This window comes from Pelophylax lessonae, assembly GCF_965119305.1.
Source record: "Pelophylax lessonae genome assembly, chromosome: 1".
NCBI classification, from domain to species: Eukaryota; Metazoa; Chordata; class Amphibia; order Anura; family Ranidae; genus Pelophylax; species Pelophylax lessonae.
The window spans coordinates 138,073,096-138,090,846 of record NC_138768.1 but is presented as its reverse complement, the minus strand read 5'-3'; the positions used below and the strand labels follow the sequence as shown (position 1 = coordinate 138,090,846).

Genomic DNA, 17,751 nt, shown 5'->3' with positions numbered 1-17,751 from the left:
TCAAAGTAAAAGCTGCATAAATTCCAGTAATTACACCATAGTTTTTAGACGCTATAACTTTTGTGCAAACCAATAAAAATACGCTCATTGAGATTTTTTTTGTCAGACATGTAGCTAAATTAATTTTGGCCAAAATGACATAAATGGAGTATATTGGATATGTTTTAAAAGACAGTTGGAAATGTCTATTTCTCAAATTTTTTGCTTTTTTATCGCAAAAAACAAAAAGTGCAGAGGTGATCAAATACCACCAAAAGAAAGCTTCAATTTTGTTTGGGTACAGCATTGCATAACCGTGCAATTGTCAGTTAGTCACGCAGTTGAAAAAAGGTGCCTGGTCATTGAGCAGCCAAATCCTCCTGGGCTAAAGTGGTACTGCATCTTTTTAAATTCAGTGTAAATGGAGTTCCAGGACAAAATTTCAACCAACAGACCCCCTCAGTGCGGCTGCGGATCCCTCTGCATCGCAGCCCTTGTACGCTCTTACAGCAGTTTTGGAAAGCCTGGTGTCAAAAATGGATTTAGTTTTGAAAAGGAACGCTAGCCGTAAGCGCCCTTTGCCTTCGCTGTATTTTCAGATTCTGAGGCAAACATGGCCGCCGCAGACGCACTCCACCCTGGTGGCTCTGTGTCATCGCATTCTGATGGTGAAGAGGACATGTTCTCGTCAGTTCCTGCGTGGGAAAGTGCATTGGTGGAAGCACTTGTAGTTTCAGTGCGAGAAACTTTAAAAATGGCGGTTGAGTCTATAGTGTCAGGAACGCAGGTGTCTTTTGGCACCCGCAAATCCCAGAAATCGAGGAAAGGGTTCCCCTGTCAGGAATTTTTTGACAATATTGTCAATGAACAGTGGGGGCGCATCAAGCACATGTTAGTGGTGCCCAAGTGTTTTAAAGGCTGTTATCCCTTCATGGGATAGGTTTCCACTCGGTGGACCGTGCCACCAAAGGTGGATCATCCAGTTTCCAGACTGAATAAGTTTACGGTGGTCTCGGTGGAAGAATCCCCGGACTTTACGGACCTCGTTGATGGACGGATTGAGTCTGTCCCGTCATTTACATGTGTTAGCGGGCTCTATATTAAAACCAATTTTTGTGACCACCCTGGTGTCAGACAGTCACTGAATGGGTGAAGTTACTTCAAGGTGTCTTGGAAACGGAACAGCTCTCCCCAGGGCTGATTGAGCTCATGGATCAAATGGCTCAAGCCCTGCAGTATATATATGATATGTTGCTGGATGGGGCTATTCTAGTGGCCAGAGTGTATGCTGTGGGAATTGCTATTAGACGCATGGTGTGGTTAAAAAGCTGGTCTGCGAACCAGGCTTCCAAAAAGACTCTTTCTGGCCTACCCTTTACAAGTCGGAGGTTTTTTGGATGGGAAGAGTACTCTTCTCCCTCATTCCTCTAAGGGTAAGGCACCACGTTCTAGACAAGGGCCTTCTTTTACTGCTCATAGGCGGCTTTTGTGTACCTCCAGGTCACAAGAAAAAGGAAAGCCATTCAGGTCTTCTGGGAGTTCCAAGAAGACATGGTCAGGTAACCTGAAGCCAGACAAATACGGATCTGCAGACAAATACTCCTCTGCATGAAGGGGCACCCTCACCTGATTCTGGGGTGGGGGGGGGGGGGGAGAGTCTTTGCTTCTTTCCGGAACCATGGAGACTCATCCCTGTTGGACGACTTGATTATCACTGTCCGAACACTGCAAACACTGCAAGTGTTCGGTCGGAACATCAATTTAAATAAAATCTGCCCTGATACCTTCAATGAGACTGGATTATCTGGGCTTGACTCTGGAGTCCGCTTTGGCGAGGGTCTTTCTTCCCCAGGACAAATTGCAAAAATTGCAGGGAGCGATCCGGTTGTTGTTGGCAAACAATCTGTCTTCTCTGCGGACTTGCATGCGGGCCTTGGGTCTAACGGTATCAACCTTTGAGGCGGTTCCGTTTGCTCAGTTCCACAGAGAACCTTACAAAAGGAGATTCTCGTAAAATGGAACAAGGATCCAAAATCTCTGGATACTTTGATTCAGTTGAGTCGCAACAAAGTCTGCTCTTCTGTGGTGGCTTCACTCGTCAGCACTTCGCCAAGGCAAGTCCTTCCTGCCATTGTATTGGACGGTGGTAGCCATGGACGCTAGCCTGTCAGGCTGGGGAGGCGTGCTAGGGAAACTGTGTGCCCAGGGATCCTGGACGGTGGAAGAGTCCAAGCTGCCGATAAATATCTTGAAGCACAGAGCGATAAAGTCATTTGGACGGCTCGTCTGCAAGGTTTTACGGTCAGGCTTCAATTAGACAATGCCACGTCCGTGGCGTACATCAATCAAGGGGGCACCAAGAGTGTCTTGGTGGCTGAGATTCTGGATTGGGTGGAGAAGTTTGTCCCAGCTTTATTTGCTGTGCACCCAGGTGCGGAGAACTGGCAGGTGGATTACCTGAGTCATCAGCTGTTGGATCAGGGGGAGTGGTCTCTACTACCGGAGTTTATCTCCTGTGTGTCTGGTGGGGGACACCCGATGTTGACCTGTTTGCTTCTCGACAAGACAAAAAGACGAACATAAAATTGGGACTTTATATGAGGTGTGACCAGCTAGTGTGTAGTAATAGAACTACATAAAAGAGAAGAAACGAGTATATATTAAGATAGGTTTGAAGATTGAAGCTCTTTAGACCAGTAATGAAAATCCATAGACATGTATATATGGAGTACATGAGACTGGGGGCTGGCTGACTTCCATGCACCTCTTATAATCATTCTTCAGCCTCATTTTTACACACACACACACACACACACACACACACACACACACACACACACACACACACACACACACACACACACACACCCAATATTGTTGAATATTTAACCCATGGAATGGGAATAAACATGAATAATACAAATGTAGGTATAGATAAAACTAGAACAATGGTACAAGGTAATACAGTATTATCATGGTAATGAATATTGATAGCATAGAAAATAGATACGGTCATGAAACAGTTGATAGCATATAATACATTTTTAATCATGGGATTGCCTGTATGGAACGTGTTTCGTGAAAAAATTAATTCACTTCATCATGAGTAGGCATAATTCAAGTATCTAGGAGAGATGTATATACATGAACAACAGTATATATCCAATAGGCACAAGGTCTCAACAACCTATCAAAGGTCTAACTTACAATCAAGTGTCAATTGTTTTTAGGGGTTACATATCATCCGGGGGTATGTCCAGCCTAGGAACCGAGGGATCGAGGCCCGCATGCATCAGGCAGGCATGTGGAGTCAAAAGTGTAGAGAACACCTCTCCAATAGGGGATCTCAAAACCTCCACTCGCCATAGGGGTATAGATCTAAAAAAAAAAAAGTGGCGACGACTGTTTAAGTAAATATGATAGGTAAAATCAGAATTGCTACAGGGGTGAGGTTTGGGTGAGATCGCGAAGAAGCCAAAACCCAAAAGAGTGAAGCAAGTACTGAGCATATGGCAATACATAAGACCACCTAATTAAAAGTGGAGGATAAGGAAAAAATAGATAGCATATGTAAACACCAATTTAGGCAAATCAGCGTGGAAAGGTATAAAACCGTGAAAACACAAGAGCCACCTGGAGGGAAAAAAAAAAGGAAAAGAGAAGCATGGTGCAGAGAAATAGCTGCCTGTGGAGAATGTAATACACAGAGAGGAAATGTGGGTACCTCTGAAAGTGATGGCTAAAATAGCCATATAGAATAATAAACAGAGATATGTAAAGATGATGTGGCTAAGATGTGAGCCATGAAGAGAACTGTATGTTGCTCGATTCAACAAGAAGATTCAGAGGTTTGTGGCCAGGTCAAGGGATCCTCTGGCTGACGCCACAGGCACACTTGGTGGCTCCTTGGGGTCAGTATCGGCTCATCTATGCATTCCCTCCGTTTGAAACGCCTGCCGAAGCTGCTGCGCAGAATAGAGGTGGAAGGGATTCCGGTCAGTCTAGTGGCCCCAGACTGGCCTCGCCGGTCTTGGTACGCAGACCTGATACTCCCTGGAGATTTAGTCTCAGGGAAGATCTACTATCTTATGGGCCGATCTTCCATCTTGCTTTACAGTCGCTAGCTTTAACGGCGTGGCTGTTGAAAGCCAGGTATTGAAGGATAGAGGTCTTTCTGACTCTGTGGTTCCTACTTTGTTGAAGGCCAGGAAGTCTATTTCCAGGAAGATCTATCATTGTACGTGGAAATCGTACATTTCCTGGTGTGAATAATTGAAAGTGTTTTCGGTAGCTATGGTTTTGTCTTTTCTTCAAAAATGGTTTGAACAGCGTTTGGTTTTGGGCAATATCAAAGGCCAAGTGTTGGCTTTGGCTATTTATTTCCAATGTCCTTTAGCTACACATGCCCTGTTTCACACTTTTTTTATTCAGGGGGTGCGTCAAATGGAGACTCCGAGGCGATCCATGTTACTTCCGTGGGATCTAAATTTTGTGTCATCGGTTCTTCAAAAACCTCCTTTTGTGAATATTAGGGAGATTCCTCTGCCTACATTATCTCAGAAGGTTGCCTTTTTGGTGGCTGTCACTTCCTCCCTCAGGGTTTCTGAATTGTCAGCGTTTTCTTGCTGTTCACCTTATCTGGTGGTCCAGAGATAAAGTGGTACTTCGACCTGATTAGTCGTTTCTTCATAAGGTGGTTTCTGATTTCCTTTTGAGTGAAGACATTGTGTTGCATTCACTCTGTCCTAAGCCAAAGAATCCCAAGGAATTTGCTTTGCATTTTTGGATGTGGTTCGGGAAATTTGTTTACCTGGCGGCTACTGAATCTTTCAGGAAATCTTTTTGTCCTTGCCGAAGGATCTCGTTAAGGAATGGCTGCGTCTGCTGCGACCATATCCAGATGGATAACGCAGACGGTGCTTCAGGCTTTTTCGCTAAAGGGTCCGGTTCCTCCTTTCCCAGTGAAGGCGCATTCTATTAGAGCGCTGAGTGCTTCTTGGGCTTTTTGCCATCAGGCGTCAGCGTGGCAAGTTTGCAAGGCGGCAACTTAGTTGTTGGTGCACATGTTTACAAAATTCAACAAGGTAGATGTGTTTGCATCTTCAGATACCTCTTTTGGCCGCAAGGTTTTGCAGGTTGCGGTCTAAAGATAATTTTTTTCTCTTTACAGGGTGTATGCTACAGCCCTCATTTTTTTTTTTGCAAGCAGAGTGTGTGGGGTTATGCCTGCAGGGACAGCCTCATAGGTGTGGTGAAAGCTTTTTCCAGCCTAGTGTCCTACTCCTGTAGCTGGCAGCATAACCCAGTGGTCAAGAAGATATGAAGCTGCGTCTAACTTCAGAGAAAAGGATTTTACGGTAAGTAAAAAATCCCATTTACTCCATCGTTCATTGACGTACGCAGTCCTCTGATGCATATCAGTAGGGTTATACTGCCCCCCTCCCGCTACAGGCGTAGGACACTAGGCAGAAAAAAGTTCTGGCTACGCCTATGGGCTGTTTGGAGGGTACACCTGCTCTTTTTGCATAGGATGTGTACGTTTTAATCTGCCTAGTCAGGAGTAAGGACCTAGTTCCTTGCTGGGATGTTTGGTCCTGGCATAAGTGTTTTATTATGTAGATAGTTTTTTTTTTTTTTTTTTTGCTTGCCTTTTTATCTGGATTTTTTTCCTGTGATATTCACAAGAAACTATGCCGGATCTGGGCGGTGGGCTGGATAATCTAGATCCAGTGGTTACCCCAGCTGGCCAGCAAGCGCGTGCAGGCCTTAGCTCCGCGCTGGGTTGGGCGCGACATAGTCCCACTGGACAGGAACTGGCCCCGCAAGTTAAACGTCTCGCAAGGTTGCACGCTTCGCATTAAGCATACGCTGGTGGTACCCAAGAGATTTAAGTACCGTTATCCCTTTGCAGATTCGGTTGATTCTGGCTGGACTGTGGTTCCTAAAGGGGACCACACTGTTTCCAGATTGAATAAATCCACCTTGATGCCCGTGGAAGAGTCCCCGGTGTTTAAGGACCCGGCGGATAGACGGGTGGAACCACTTTCCCGCCACATGTATATAGTAGCGGGTTCCCTGCTGAAACCGATGTTCTCCTCAAGTGGTTGTGTCTCAGACTATCGCAGAATGGGCCAAGGCGCTTAGGCGCACTCTGGTAGCAGAGTCGGTTTCTGCTGCTGCGCTGGACATGTTGGATCAAATGGCACAAGCTGTGGTGTACCTGTGTGACGCGGCTTTGGACGAGGCTCCTCTGGTCGCACGTCTATCTGCGGTCGGGTTTGCAACCCGCCGCATTATTTGGCTGAAAAGCTGGTCAGCTGACCACGCTTCTAAGAAGACAGTGTCTGATACCCCTTATGGGGGGGATCATCATTTTTGGAGACACTCTGGATGAGCTGATCAAGGGGCTTACTGGGGGTAAGAGTACTCTTGCCTCAAGTCTTGAAGGGTAAATCTCCCCGCGCTAGGCGGGGTCTCTCCTTTAAGACTAACCGGGGGTCCTTTCGTGCCTTCGGGGCACAGGACACCCCTTCCTGAAGGGACGCCCTCACCCGTATTAGGGGTGGGGGGATGTCTGCGTTGTTTTCCCGAGCCCTGGTTGTCCGAGATTCAGGACAGGTGCGTTCTCCAACTTATTCGTTCAGGGTACAAGATCGAGTTTCGGTCTCGCCCCGCAGACATTCTTTCCATCAAATTTCCAGTTGACTCCCGATCGTTTTCGGGATCTGCAACGGGCGGTTCAAGATATTCTCGCCCAAGGGGGTCATCGTGCCGGTCCCTCCATGGGACAGGTTTTAGGGGGTTTACTCCAATCTGTTCACGGTGCCCAGAAAAGAGGGCAAGGTGCGTCCAATTTTGGACCTACAGTTACTGAACCGCTTCGTGCGGGTACAGAAGTTTCAGATGGAATCCATCCGGTTGGTGGTGGCATCTGAGTCCAGGGGAGTTCATGGCCTCCATCGACCTAAAAGATGCGTATCTGCAAATCCCTATTTACGAGGGTCATCAGCGTTATATCCGCTTCATAAGTTAGAGGGAATTATGAACAGTTTCAAATACCAGTCAATATTGGCACAAAACCTTCAGGCTTCTGCTACAAAGCTGAACATGAAGAGGGACTTCATCTTTCAGTATGACAACGACCTAAAGCATACATCCATATCCACAAAGCAATGGCTTCACCAGAAGATAATTAACGTTTTGGAATGGCCCAGCTAGAGCCCAAACTTGAATCAAATTGAAAGTTAGTGGGGTGATCTGAAGAGGGCTGTGCACAGGAGATGCCCTCTCAATCTGACCAATTAGGAGTGTATTTGCAAAGCAGAGTGGGCAAATTGCCACGTCAAGATGTGCCATGCTGATACTCATGCCCAAAAAGACTGAGTGCTGTAATAAAATCAAGATGCTTCAACAAAGGATTAGTTTAGGGGTGTGCACACTTATGCAACCATATTTTATTTTTTACTTCCCTCCACCTAAAAAGATTTCAGTTTGTTGTTCAACCGAGTTGTACCATTTTTATAGGTAACATTAAAGGTGAAAAAAGTTCTGAAATTTATTTTTGTCTCATTTTTCTACATCACAGAAACCTGACATTTTTAAAAGGGGTGTGTAGAGTTTTATATCCACTGTATGTAAAGAATTAGAATTTACCTGATCTGCATGGCATGTAGCAAAAGTAACTAGTGTACTCTGTTACAGAACTTGTTTGCATTGGCCACAGACGATGAGCCAGAAGTTCGAAAAAATGTTTGCCATGCACTTGTAATGCTGCTTGAAGTTCGAATGGACCGCCTGTTTCCTCATATGCACAACATAGTGGAGGTTAGCTTTCCTTTTTTCTTAATTTACATTGTGATTTGTATGGCTGTAAAAGTATTACTTTCAAAGAGCTTTTGTGGTGTTCACATATTTATAATTTTTATGATCTTAGTATATAAAGCAGTATTAAACCAAAAATTGTATACATTGCAGCTTACCAATCATTAGATATGGTGGCTGCATCTGTTTTCTTTCTTTTTATCCTTTGATTTCACCTGCTGATCTGGCCAGTAACACACCTGTATTGGAGTGGCAATTGTTTTTTGTGTCCTAGAAGTGACTGGCGTTGTACCAGTGTGGAAAAATGTCAGTCACAACACTGTGAAATGCACCTAAAGGGTGGGTTTTTTTACCACTTGCCAGGAGCTCTAAGCAAAATTGTTAGTAGTTTTTTGGTACCTACTTTTCAATGAGATTATAATCCATGGGAGTACATTTTGACACCCAGCCTCATCATCGTGATTCAGAGAAGCATAAGGCTCGGTTCACACTAGGGCGACCTGCCTGGTCGCCTCACAGGTCGCCGCAGGTCGCTTCCCATAGGGAAGCTGCGGACCCGTTCTAATAGGAGCGACACAAGTCGCTCCGACCTAGAAAAAGGGTCCGGAGCTTCTTTGGGGTGACCAGGAGGCGACCGCCATAGACTTCAATGTTATGAAGTCCGTGGCGGCCGCTCCGAGGTCGCGGCGCGCTGCTCGTTCGCCACCCGAAGTAGCGTCGCGGTAATGTGAACCGGCGCTAAAGCTGAAATTTTTTTTATTTTTTATTTATTTCTTTTTTTTGCTGTTGCAGATATCTTCTCTGCACTGCCACCAGGTCCTCCACCCAGTGCTGATTTTCTGGCGCTGCTGGGTTTTACCATCTGCCACTGCGAGGGTGAAAGCTGCGCCACTCACCCACTCTTCCACCTGCCTCTTCCATTTATATATTCTGTATGATTTCCTAGATACATTCACATCAGCACAACTTTCACACTCCTAGCAGCTGACGTTAACCCCCTAGCCCCACTGTGGGGAGGACTCGGTGGCAGTGAAGATTTTTACACTATGCAGTAGCCGTTGGACATGGGACAAACTTTATTGAATTAAAGGAATGTCACTGGTGCGGCATAGTAAAAAATTAACTGTAGCATTCGCTCTGGTTGACACTGATGTGATGTAGGAAACGCAGTGAATCCTGTGCATTTCTTGCACCACGTTACAATCGCACGGCGTCCATGCAGGTGGCAACGTTAGATTAATGACGCTGAAATGGATAAAAAAACTGCCAGAATCAGATCGCATAGGTGTGAACACGCATGCGATGCAATTCAGGTACTAAAATAATGTCCTGCACTTTTTTGGTGCAGATGCAATACGATTTGAGCCATACAAAATGTATGGCTCAAATTGCACCGTGCAGACATCGCATGTGATGTGCACAGGAATGCGGTGCAGATCACATGCAATGTCCGGCAACGCACAAGTGAACCCAGGCTTAAAAGCCAAATGTAACTTTTATGCCTGGTCCACTGTAAGTCGGTTCACACTATGGCGACACGACTTCGGGGGCGACTAGTGAAGTCACCGTGCACCGCGACTTTGGCTCGACTTGCACGGACTTCACATAATGGAAGTCAATGCAAGTCGCTCCGACTTCGGTCAAAAGTAGTGCAGGAACTATTTTCGAAGTCGAACGGTTGCCATAGCACTCAATGGACCGCGACTTGTCAGGCAACCAAGTCGCCTGACAAGTTGCGGTAGTGTGAACCGGGACTAAGTTAAGTGAGAAATGTGGTTGCATACAGGTGCTGCCATTTAACTCTTAGTGCTCATTCACACCATACGTTCATGGAAACAGATGGGAAAACTGTCATCATTTTCTGTCAAATTTCATGTGCATCAGTTATGTGCCCTATTCACATCGATATTGATATGTAAATTTTTTCCCCATACAAAAAAATCTGCACGGGATACCAGTGTTGTGGTGGGAGTAGGGCACATAAAGAACAATTCTCTATGAAAACAATACACCATGGTGTGAATGAGGCTTTAGAGCCCTAGAGATCCCATAAGTGTGCTTTCACTGGAAGGCTACATGGACATAACCCTGCTCTGATTATGTAATTTGGCCCAATTCAGGTTGTGTTTTAAAATTAGTGCTTATTTATTTTTTTAAACCTACAAACATTTACATAATTGGTGTTTTTGTAGACTGTTCTTACTCTTCTTATGTGACCTACTTCCTTTGTTCTTCCTTCTGACAACAGTACATGCTGCTGAGGACACAGGACCATGATGAAAATGTGGCGTTGGAGGCTTGTGAGTTTTGGCTGACACTTGCTGAGCAGCCGATTTGCAAAGAAGTACTTTGCCGGCATCTTGCGAAGTAAGTGACAATGTCTTTGTAAATGTAAAGCACAAGCCCTCCTAAAATGCATACAGCATGGTTAAGTGGCTCATCCACTGGTTTCTTACCCATTTTCCCACTGGGCAGATCTTACTGCGGGTGCACCTGACCCTGCCCATGTCTTGGTGCCTCTCTGTTGTACAGTAGGGTGAACGTTTATGCTTGCGCTCTGTTTAATGGAACATTAAATTGCAGGGGGGGGGGGGGTGACAATGCCTTTTAATGGCCCAAGCGTGTGAAGGGTTTATGGGTGGTCAGTTGATATTAAAAACTAGAGTGTGATTTGGGATATCTAAATCGAATTGAAATGCCAATTCTGTTGGTACGAAGCCTTTCATACGTGCAGGGTGGCTTTAGGTTTAGAGAAGAGATGCACACATAACTTGACATTTAATTGGCTTTTTCCTTTTTCTGTTTGAAAGCACCAAGAAAGTGATTTCCTAAAAATGTTTTGTATATGTTTTAGGGAATGTTTTTAAATTTTTATTAATAGGTTGATACCGATCTTGGTGAATGGGATGAAATATTCAGAAATAGATATCATCCTATTAAAGGTAAGGGACCTTTCAATATTCTTTGTTCAGGTGTCCCTGCAGTTTCTCACGCTGTAGGCTTTGATTGTGCCATGTTTGTTTACTTTTAGGGTGATGTAGAAGAGGATGAAGCTGTGCCTGACAGTGAGCAGGATATCCGACCTCGGTTTCACAGATCGCGAACGGTGGCCCAGCCTCATGAGGAGGATGGAATTGAGGAAGATGAGGATGATGAAGATGATCTTGATGATGATGAGACAATATCTGACTGGAATATAAGTGAGTCAAAGTGGTTCCAAAGTGAAGTTTTCTCTATCGTTAATTGACAGACGCAGCTCCATTTTTTTCCTGACCATTGGGTTATGCTGCCTTCTACAGGAGTAGGACACCAGGCAGGAAAAATCTTTACCACGCCTATGAGGCAGTCGCTGCAGGCAAACACCCACTCACTCTGCTATAGGATTCCGTTTTTCTGCTTAGTTTAGGAGTAGGACCTAGTTCCCAGCTGGGACTTCGGTTTTAATTTTTTAGCAAGCCGGCCTGGGTTTCGGATTGGTTATCCTAGATGCTTAAGGTCTCCCAGCCTGGCCAGCGAGCGTGAGCAGGTTATAGCTCAGTGCTAGGCCTTGCCACGACAGAGCCCCAATGGACGGGACTGGCCCGCGAGTGAAACACCTCGCCGGGACGCACACAACCTGGTTTGGCCTGAGTTGCAGCATACCCCTTAGCCGTCAGCACCCCCACCACAAGTGGAGAGGTAGTCTGTCCGGAATGGCACCCACCCAATGTCGGTATGGTGAGTGGTTTCACCCTCCATAGCTCTGGCGGTCTCGAGGTGGCCAAGGGCCCCTCCCTGTGTAGGTCTGACCCTCGGGTACCCCTCATTCTCCCTGGCCTCTCCCTGTGTAGGTCTGACCCTCGGGTACCCCTCATTCTCCCTGGCCTCCCTTCCCACCATCATAGGGGTCCCTACCTCAGTCAGCGACAGGGGTCCTCGGGGGGTGGACAGGCCAATGTGGCTATAGTGGATCCACTGAGGGAGAGTTTACCCTGGTGGGTGTCCCTCCTGCGGACCCCCTGATGCCACAAATCTTTTCAACCTCTTAGGGGGTCCCGGAGACCGCATGTTCTCCTCCGTATCAAATGGTGGTATGCATATTGGGTTCACTGTGGGTCTCTCTCTCACCCTGCTATCTGCAGTGCTAGTGGCTGGGACTTGTAGTACCGCTGTTACAGCGGTGTGGGTCAGTTTTTCGCAGTTTTCTTAAAATGACAATGCGCTATCCCAGGGTTCATATGGAGTCCCAGGAACAAATTTCACCTACAGACCCCCTCGTGGTTAAGGGGACCTTTGGGTCTCAACCCCTGTCTGCCTTAACGGCAGTTTTTAAAAACCTGGTGTCAAAAGTGGATTTGGTTTAAAAAAACACCACTGGTAAAAAGATTCTGAGGAGGTAGATATGGCCGCCGTGACGCAGGTCACCCTGAGGGTTCTGCATCATTGCACTCGGATGGCGAGGACGAAATATCCTCGTCTGCAGCCGCGCGGGAAAGTGTCAGTACGGGAAACGGTAAAAATGGGGGACAATTTGGCAGCGTCAGGGACGCAGGTGTCATTTGGCACTCGCAAATCCCAGAAGTTGGGCAAAGTTTTTCCTTTTCCAGAACTTTTTGACAAAATTGTCTGACCAATGGGGGTGCCTCAAACACGTTCGTGGTTCTGAAGCATTTTACGAGGCGCTATCTATTCGCAGACACGGTATCTGCAAAATGGACCATACCACCGAAGAGTCCCCTGTCTTTACAGACCTGGTGGATAGAAGGATTGAGTCTCTGTCCCGTCATTTACATGTGATAGTGGGCTCAATCCTTAAACCGATCTTCGTGATCACTCTGGTGTCCCAGACCATAATGGATTGGGTGAAGTTACTAAAATGTGACCTAGATACAGAACATCTCCCTCCGGGCCTGACGGAGCAAACAGGCCAAATGGTGCAAGCCCTACTATTTATATGTGATGCGTCGCACCTCTTGTAGCCAGAGTATCTGCGGTGGGGGTAGCTATTAGACCCATGGTGTGGCTAAAAAGCTGGTCTGCGGATCAGGCTTCAAAAAAGGCCCGATCAGAGCTCCCCTTTACGGGGGACTGCTTGTTTGGATCCTCATTAGATGAACTGATCAAGGGTCTTGCAGGTGGGAAGAGTACTCTTCTTCCTCAATCCTTCAAGGGCAAGTCACCATGTAATAGACAGGGGGCCTTATTTTACAGCCCACAGACGGCCCTTTCGTGCCTCCGGCAGGCAAGAGAAAGGGTCTAAGCCATTTAGGTCTTCTGGGGGTTCCAAGAAGACATGGTTGGGTAAGCTGACAGCAGGCCAATCCGGATCTGCCGACAAATCCCCCTCTGCGTGAAGGGACACCCTCACCCGTAACTGGGGAATGGGAACGTCTTCGCTTCTTTCTGGAACCATAGACCTCCTTGGTTCAAGACAAATAGGGCACGAACTGATCCGAACGGGTTAAAAGATTGAATATAGGTCTCTACCGTCAGATTCTTCCCATCCAACCTACGCCTATCTCCAGATCGGTTGATCTACAAGAGGCAGTACAAGATCTGCTGTCGCAGTGATTGTGCCGGTTCCCTCTCGGGAACGCTTTAAAGGGTTCTATTCAAACCTGTTCACTGTTCCCAGGAAAGAAGGCAAAGTGCGTCCAATCCTTGACCTCAAGGCTCTGAACCGCTTTGTGCGGGTACAGAAGTTTAAAATGGAGTCCATTCGCGCGGTAGTGGCGTCCCTACACCAAGGAGACTTTTTGGCCTCCATCGATATCAAGGGCGCATATCGACACATCCCTATTTACGCTGGACACCAGCATTTTCTTTGCTTTGCTGTAGGAGAGGAGCATTATCAATTTGTGGTGTTACCCTTTGGTCTCGCCTCCGCTCCCAGGATCTTCACCAAGTGTTGGCTCCAGTATTGGCTTTACTCCGACAAAGGGGGATTGCGGTACTGGGGTACCTGGACGATCTCCTCTTAAGAGCAGACTCACATTCAGTCCTGTTGGACTTTGTACAGACTCTGCAGAGTTCGATTGGAACATCAATTTAAAAAAAAATCTGCTCTGGTACTATCTTTAAAAATGGATTATCTGGGCCTGACTCTGGACTCTGCTTCGGGCGAGGGGTTTTATACCCCCCGGAAAAGCTGCAAAACTTCAGAGGATGATACGTTTGCTGTTATTCAGCAACCTGTCCTCTCTGCGAACTTGCATGCGAGCCTTAGGCGGCCTGATGGTGTTTACCTTCGAGGCGGTTCAGTTTGCTCAGTTCCACACGAGACCCTTACAAAGGGAAATTCTTGTCAAGTGGAACAAAAATCCAAAAAACCTTGGACACTGATTCGGTTGGGTCACAACACAGAGTGCTCTTCTTTGGTGGCTTCGCTCGTTAGCCCTAGGCCAGTGTAAGTCCTTCCTCCAATTGTATTGGGCCTTGGTTACCACGGATGCCAGCCTGTCAGGCTGGTGAGGAGTGCTTGGGAAGCTGTGTGTCCGGGGGTCCTGGACCGTGGAGGAGTCCAGACTACTGATCATTACTCGAAGTCTGAGCGATAAAGCTTTGCCTGAGTCACTGGACAAATCGTCTACAGAGTTGTCCAGTTATGATTCAATCGGACAGTGCCACGCCTGTGGCTTACGTCCATCAAGGGTGCATCAAGAGTCTTGGTTGCCCGGAAGGTGGCAGAGATCCTGAAATGGGCAGAAAATTTTGTTCCAGCCTTTTCCGCTGTGCTTATCCCAGGAGTGGAAAACTGGCAGACGGATTACCTGAGTCATCAGGTGTTGGATCAGGGGAATGGTCCCTACACCCGGAGGGGTTTCACCTGCTGTGTGTCCGGTGACACCCGACATCAACCTGTTAGCTTCTCGACTCAATGAGACGGTACAGAGGTTTGTAGCTCTCGGGATCCTCTGGCTGACGCCACAGACGCACTGGCGGCTCCTTGGGATCAGTATCGGCTGATCTATGCGTTCCCTCTGCTGAAATTCCTGCCGAGGCTTCTGCGCAGAATAGAGGTGGAAGGGATTTCGGTCATTCTGGTGACCCCAGACTGGCCTTGCAGGTCTTTGTACGCAGATCTGGTAAGGTTGGTCGCCGATGCTCCTTGGAGATTTCCTCTCGGGGAAGATCTGCTGTCTCAAGGGCCGATCTTCCATACTGCTTTACAGCCGCTGGCTTTGACGGTGTGGCTGTTGAAAGCCAGGTATTGGACAGGAGTCTTTCTGTGGAAATCATACATCTCATGGTTTGAATCCGTTGACGGTCCATCCTCGCCTTTTTTCGGTGGTTAGAAATTTTGACCTTTCTCTAAAGAGTGGATTGAACAGCAGTTGGCCTTTTGTGGCCAAGTGTCGGCTTTGGCTGTGTTTTTCCAAGGCCCTTTAGCTATGCATGCCTTGATTCGCATTTTTATTCAAGTGATTCACCATATGGCTCCTCCGATATGATATCCCATTACCTCCGTGGGATCTTAACTTGGTACTGTCTGTTCTTTAAAAACCTCCCTTTGAGAACATTGAGGAGATTCCTCTGCTTACTGTCACAGAAGGTAGCCTTTTTTGGTGGCTATTACCTCTCCTCGCAGAGTATATGAATTGGCGGTGCTTTCCTGCCGTTCACCTTTTCTGGTGGTCCACAGAGATAAAATGGTACTTCAACCTGTTCATTTTCTTCCTGAGGTGGTTTCTGATTTCCATTTGAATGAAGACATTGTGCTGCCTTCACTCTAACCTAATCCCAAGCATCCCATGGAAATTGCCTTGCATTTTTTGGATGTGGTTCAGGCAATTAGGTTTTACCTGGCGGCTTCTTAATCTTTCAGGAAATCAGACTTTGTCCTCACGGAAGGACCTCGCAAGGGCTTGGCTGCATCTGCTGCGACCATATCCAGATGGATTATGCGAACGGTGGTACAGGCCTATTCACTGTTCCACCTTTCCCTGTTAGGGCTCTGAGTGCCTCTTGGGCTTTTTGCCTTCAGGCATCAGTAATGCAAGTTTGCAAGGCAGCAATTTGCTCATCTGTGCACACGTTCACAAAATTCTACAAAGTAGATGTGTTTGCATCCTCGAATGCTTCTTTTGGCCGCAAAGTTTTTCAGACTGCGGATTAAAAAAGAAAATATTCTCTTTGAGGGTGTATGTTTTCTCGGTGAGCTCCATGTTCACTGGTTGGCTAAGTTTAGCGTTGGAAATTACTTTTCTGCGTTTGTTTTTCCACCCCTCATGCAGATACTGCTTTGGGACGTCCCAATGGTCAAGAATATGGAGCTGCGTTTGTCAATGAATGATGGAGAGAACTGGATTTTGACTTACCGTAAAATCGTTTTCTCTGAAGTTCGACAGACGCAGCACCCACCCCTCTATTTCTGAGTGGGGTGGGGTTTTTTTTCTTCTAAACACTGCTTGCAATAAAACTGAATCCTATAGCAGAGTGAGTGGGTGTATGCCTGCAGGGACTGCCCTATAGGCGTGGTAAAGATTTTTACTGCCTAGTGTCCTACTCCTGTAGAGGGCAGCATAAACCCAATGGTCAAGAATATGGACCTGCGTCTGTCAATGGACTTCAGAGAAAAGGATTTTACGGTAAGCTGGCAGTCCAGTTTTTTTCTTTTTGTGCCTTAATGCATTCTCTGCATTAAGGTAAAAAACCTTTCAATAGTTTCTTCCCCCAGCCGAGTTTTAAACATTTACCTGTGTCTTTTCTCTATCCAGTGCTGTGCCCATATGCTGCAGCTCCTCTTTCCTCTTCCTAAATGTACTCCTCTTGCTGTCAGTCAAATCCAGAGAGGTGAGAGCAGGGGGCTTGGCCAAGCAGTGCTATGTGTGTTTATGGACACGCGCAGCTCAGCTAGGAAGTGAGCTGGCACATGTTCCCCATAGCACTCAGCTCACTATGGGAGTACATTTAGAAAAGTCGCTACGGAGCGCACCCGTGGGGAATCCCAGAAGAGGAGGTATGGTGCCGCAATATCCTTGGACAGGCAGGCTGTGCTCCCAGCGCAACTATAAACTGACCATGCTGGGGTAGATGTGCTCTCATGTGGTCCGTTTGCAATAGAAAAGCTGGGGGACTAGCAAGGTCACCAGGTATTTGACGCAAAGGAAACCATGCAAAGAGAACAGGATAAAAAGTAACATAAGTACATGGTGCAGCAGGCACATATCAAGGATTTGAAATGTTGGGGTAGCAAACACTTTTATCCTTCCTGTGAATTGGGAAGAATGTCTTAACTTTATCCTGAATTGCTGGATCATGTGGCTTAACTATCCTTTTATGCTTGGGGTGGGTGATGCCAAAAGTGGTGTCACTGGTGGATTCTCAGTAATACTGTCTTGAAAAAGTATTCTTCCCTCTTGAAATTTACGACATTTTGTCATGTTACAACCAAAAATGTAAATGTGTTTCTCTATCATTCATTGGCTGACGTAGTCTCTGATCCATATCAGTAGGGTTAGGCTGCCCCCTTCAGGAGTAGGACACTAGGCAGAAAAGTTCTGGCTATGCCTATGGGCAGTCCCAGGGGGTATACCCTATTTTCCTGCTATAGGATGTCAGTTTTAATCTGCCTAGTCAGGAGTAAGGACCTTCCTTTCTGGGATCTCGGGTCCTGGCACAGTTTTTTCTAGATAATTTTTTTTTTTTTTTTTACTTTTCTCCAGATTCTTTCCTGTGAGATCTACAAGCAACTGTGCTGGATCTGGGCGATGGGCTGGATGTATAGATCCAGTGGTCATCCCAGTCAGCCAACGCGTGCACGCAGACCTTAGCTCCGGGCTGGGTTTGCTGCGACATAGTCCCACTGGACGGGGACTGGCCCCACGAGTTAACGTCTCGCCAGGTCGCATATGACCGGGTCTAGGCCCGTGTCGCAGCGTTCCGATTCGGCCGACAGCCCCCCCCCCCCCCCCCACTTGGGGTTCTGTCTATAGATGGCACCCGCCTGTTTCGGTATGGTGAGTAAACGTC

At 46.8% G+C, this 17,751-nt stretch overlaps 1 protein-coding gene across 3 annotated transcripts in view; it reads left to right on the top strand.

Annotated features, from left to right (window-relative positions):
• Nucleotides 1-17,751, top strand: part of TNPO1 (transportin 1) — a 542,580-nt gene that overhangs the window by 337,094 nt on the left and 187,735 nt on the right. For all 3 annotated transcript variants that reach the window (XR_014225578.1, XM_082265499.1, XM_082265498.1), the window contains exons 7-10: nt 7,681-7,803; nt 10,049-10,167; nt 10,682-10,742; nt 10,832-11,000. Coding sequence is in view for 2 of the 3 variants with exons in the window: in XM_082265499.1 (XP_082121625.1) it covers nt 7,681-7,803; nt 10,049-10,167; nt 10,682-10,742; nt 10,832-11,000 (472 nt within the window). In the remaining variant the exon portion in view is untranslated. The remainder of the gene's footprint in view (nt 1-7,680; nt 7,804-10,048; nt 10,168-10,681; nt 10,743-10,831; nt 11,001-17,751) is intronic.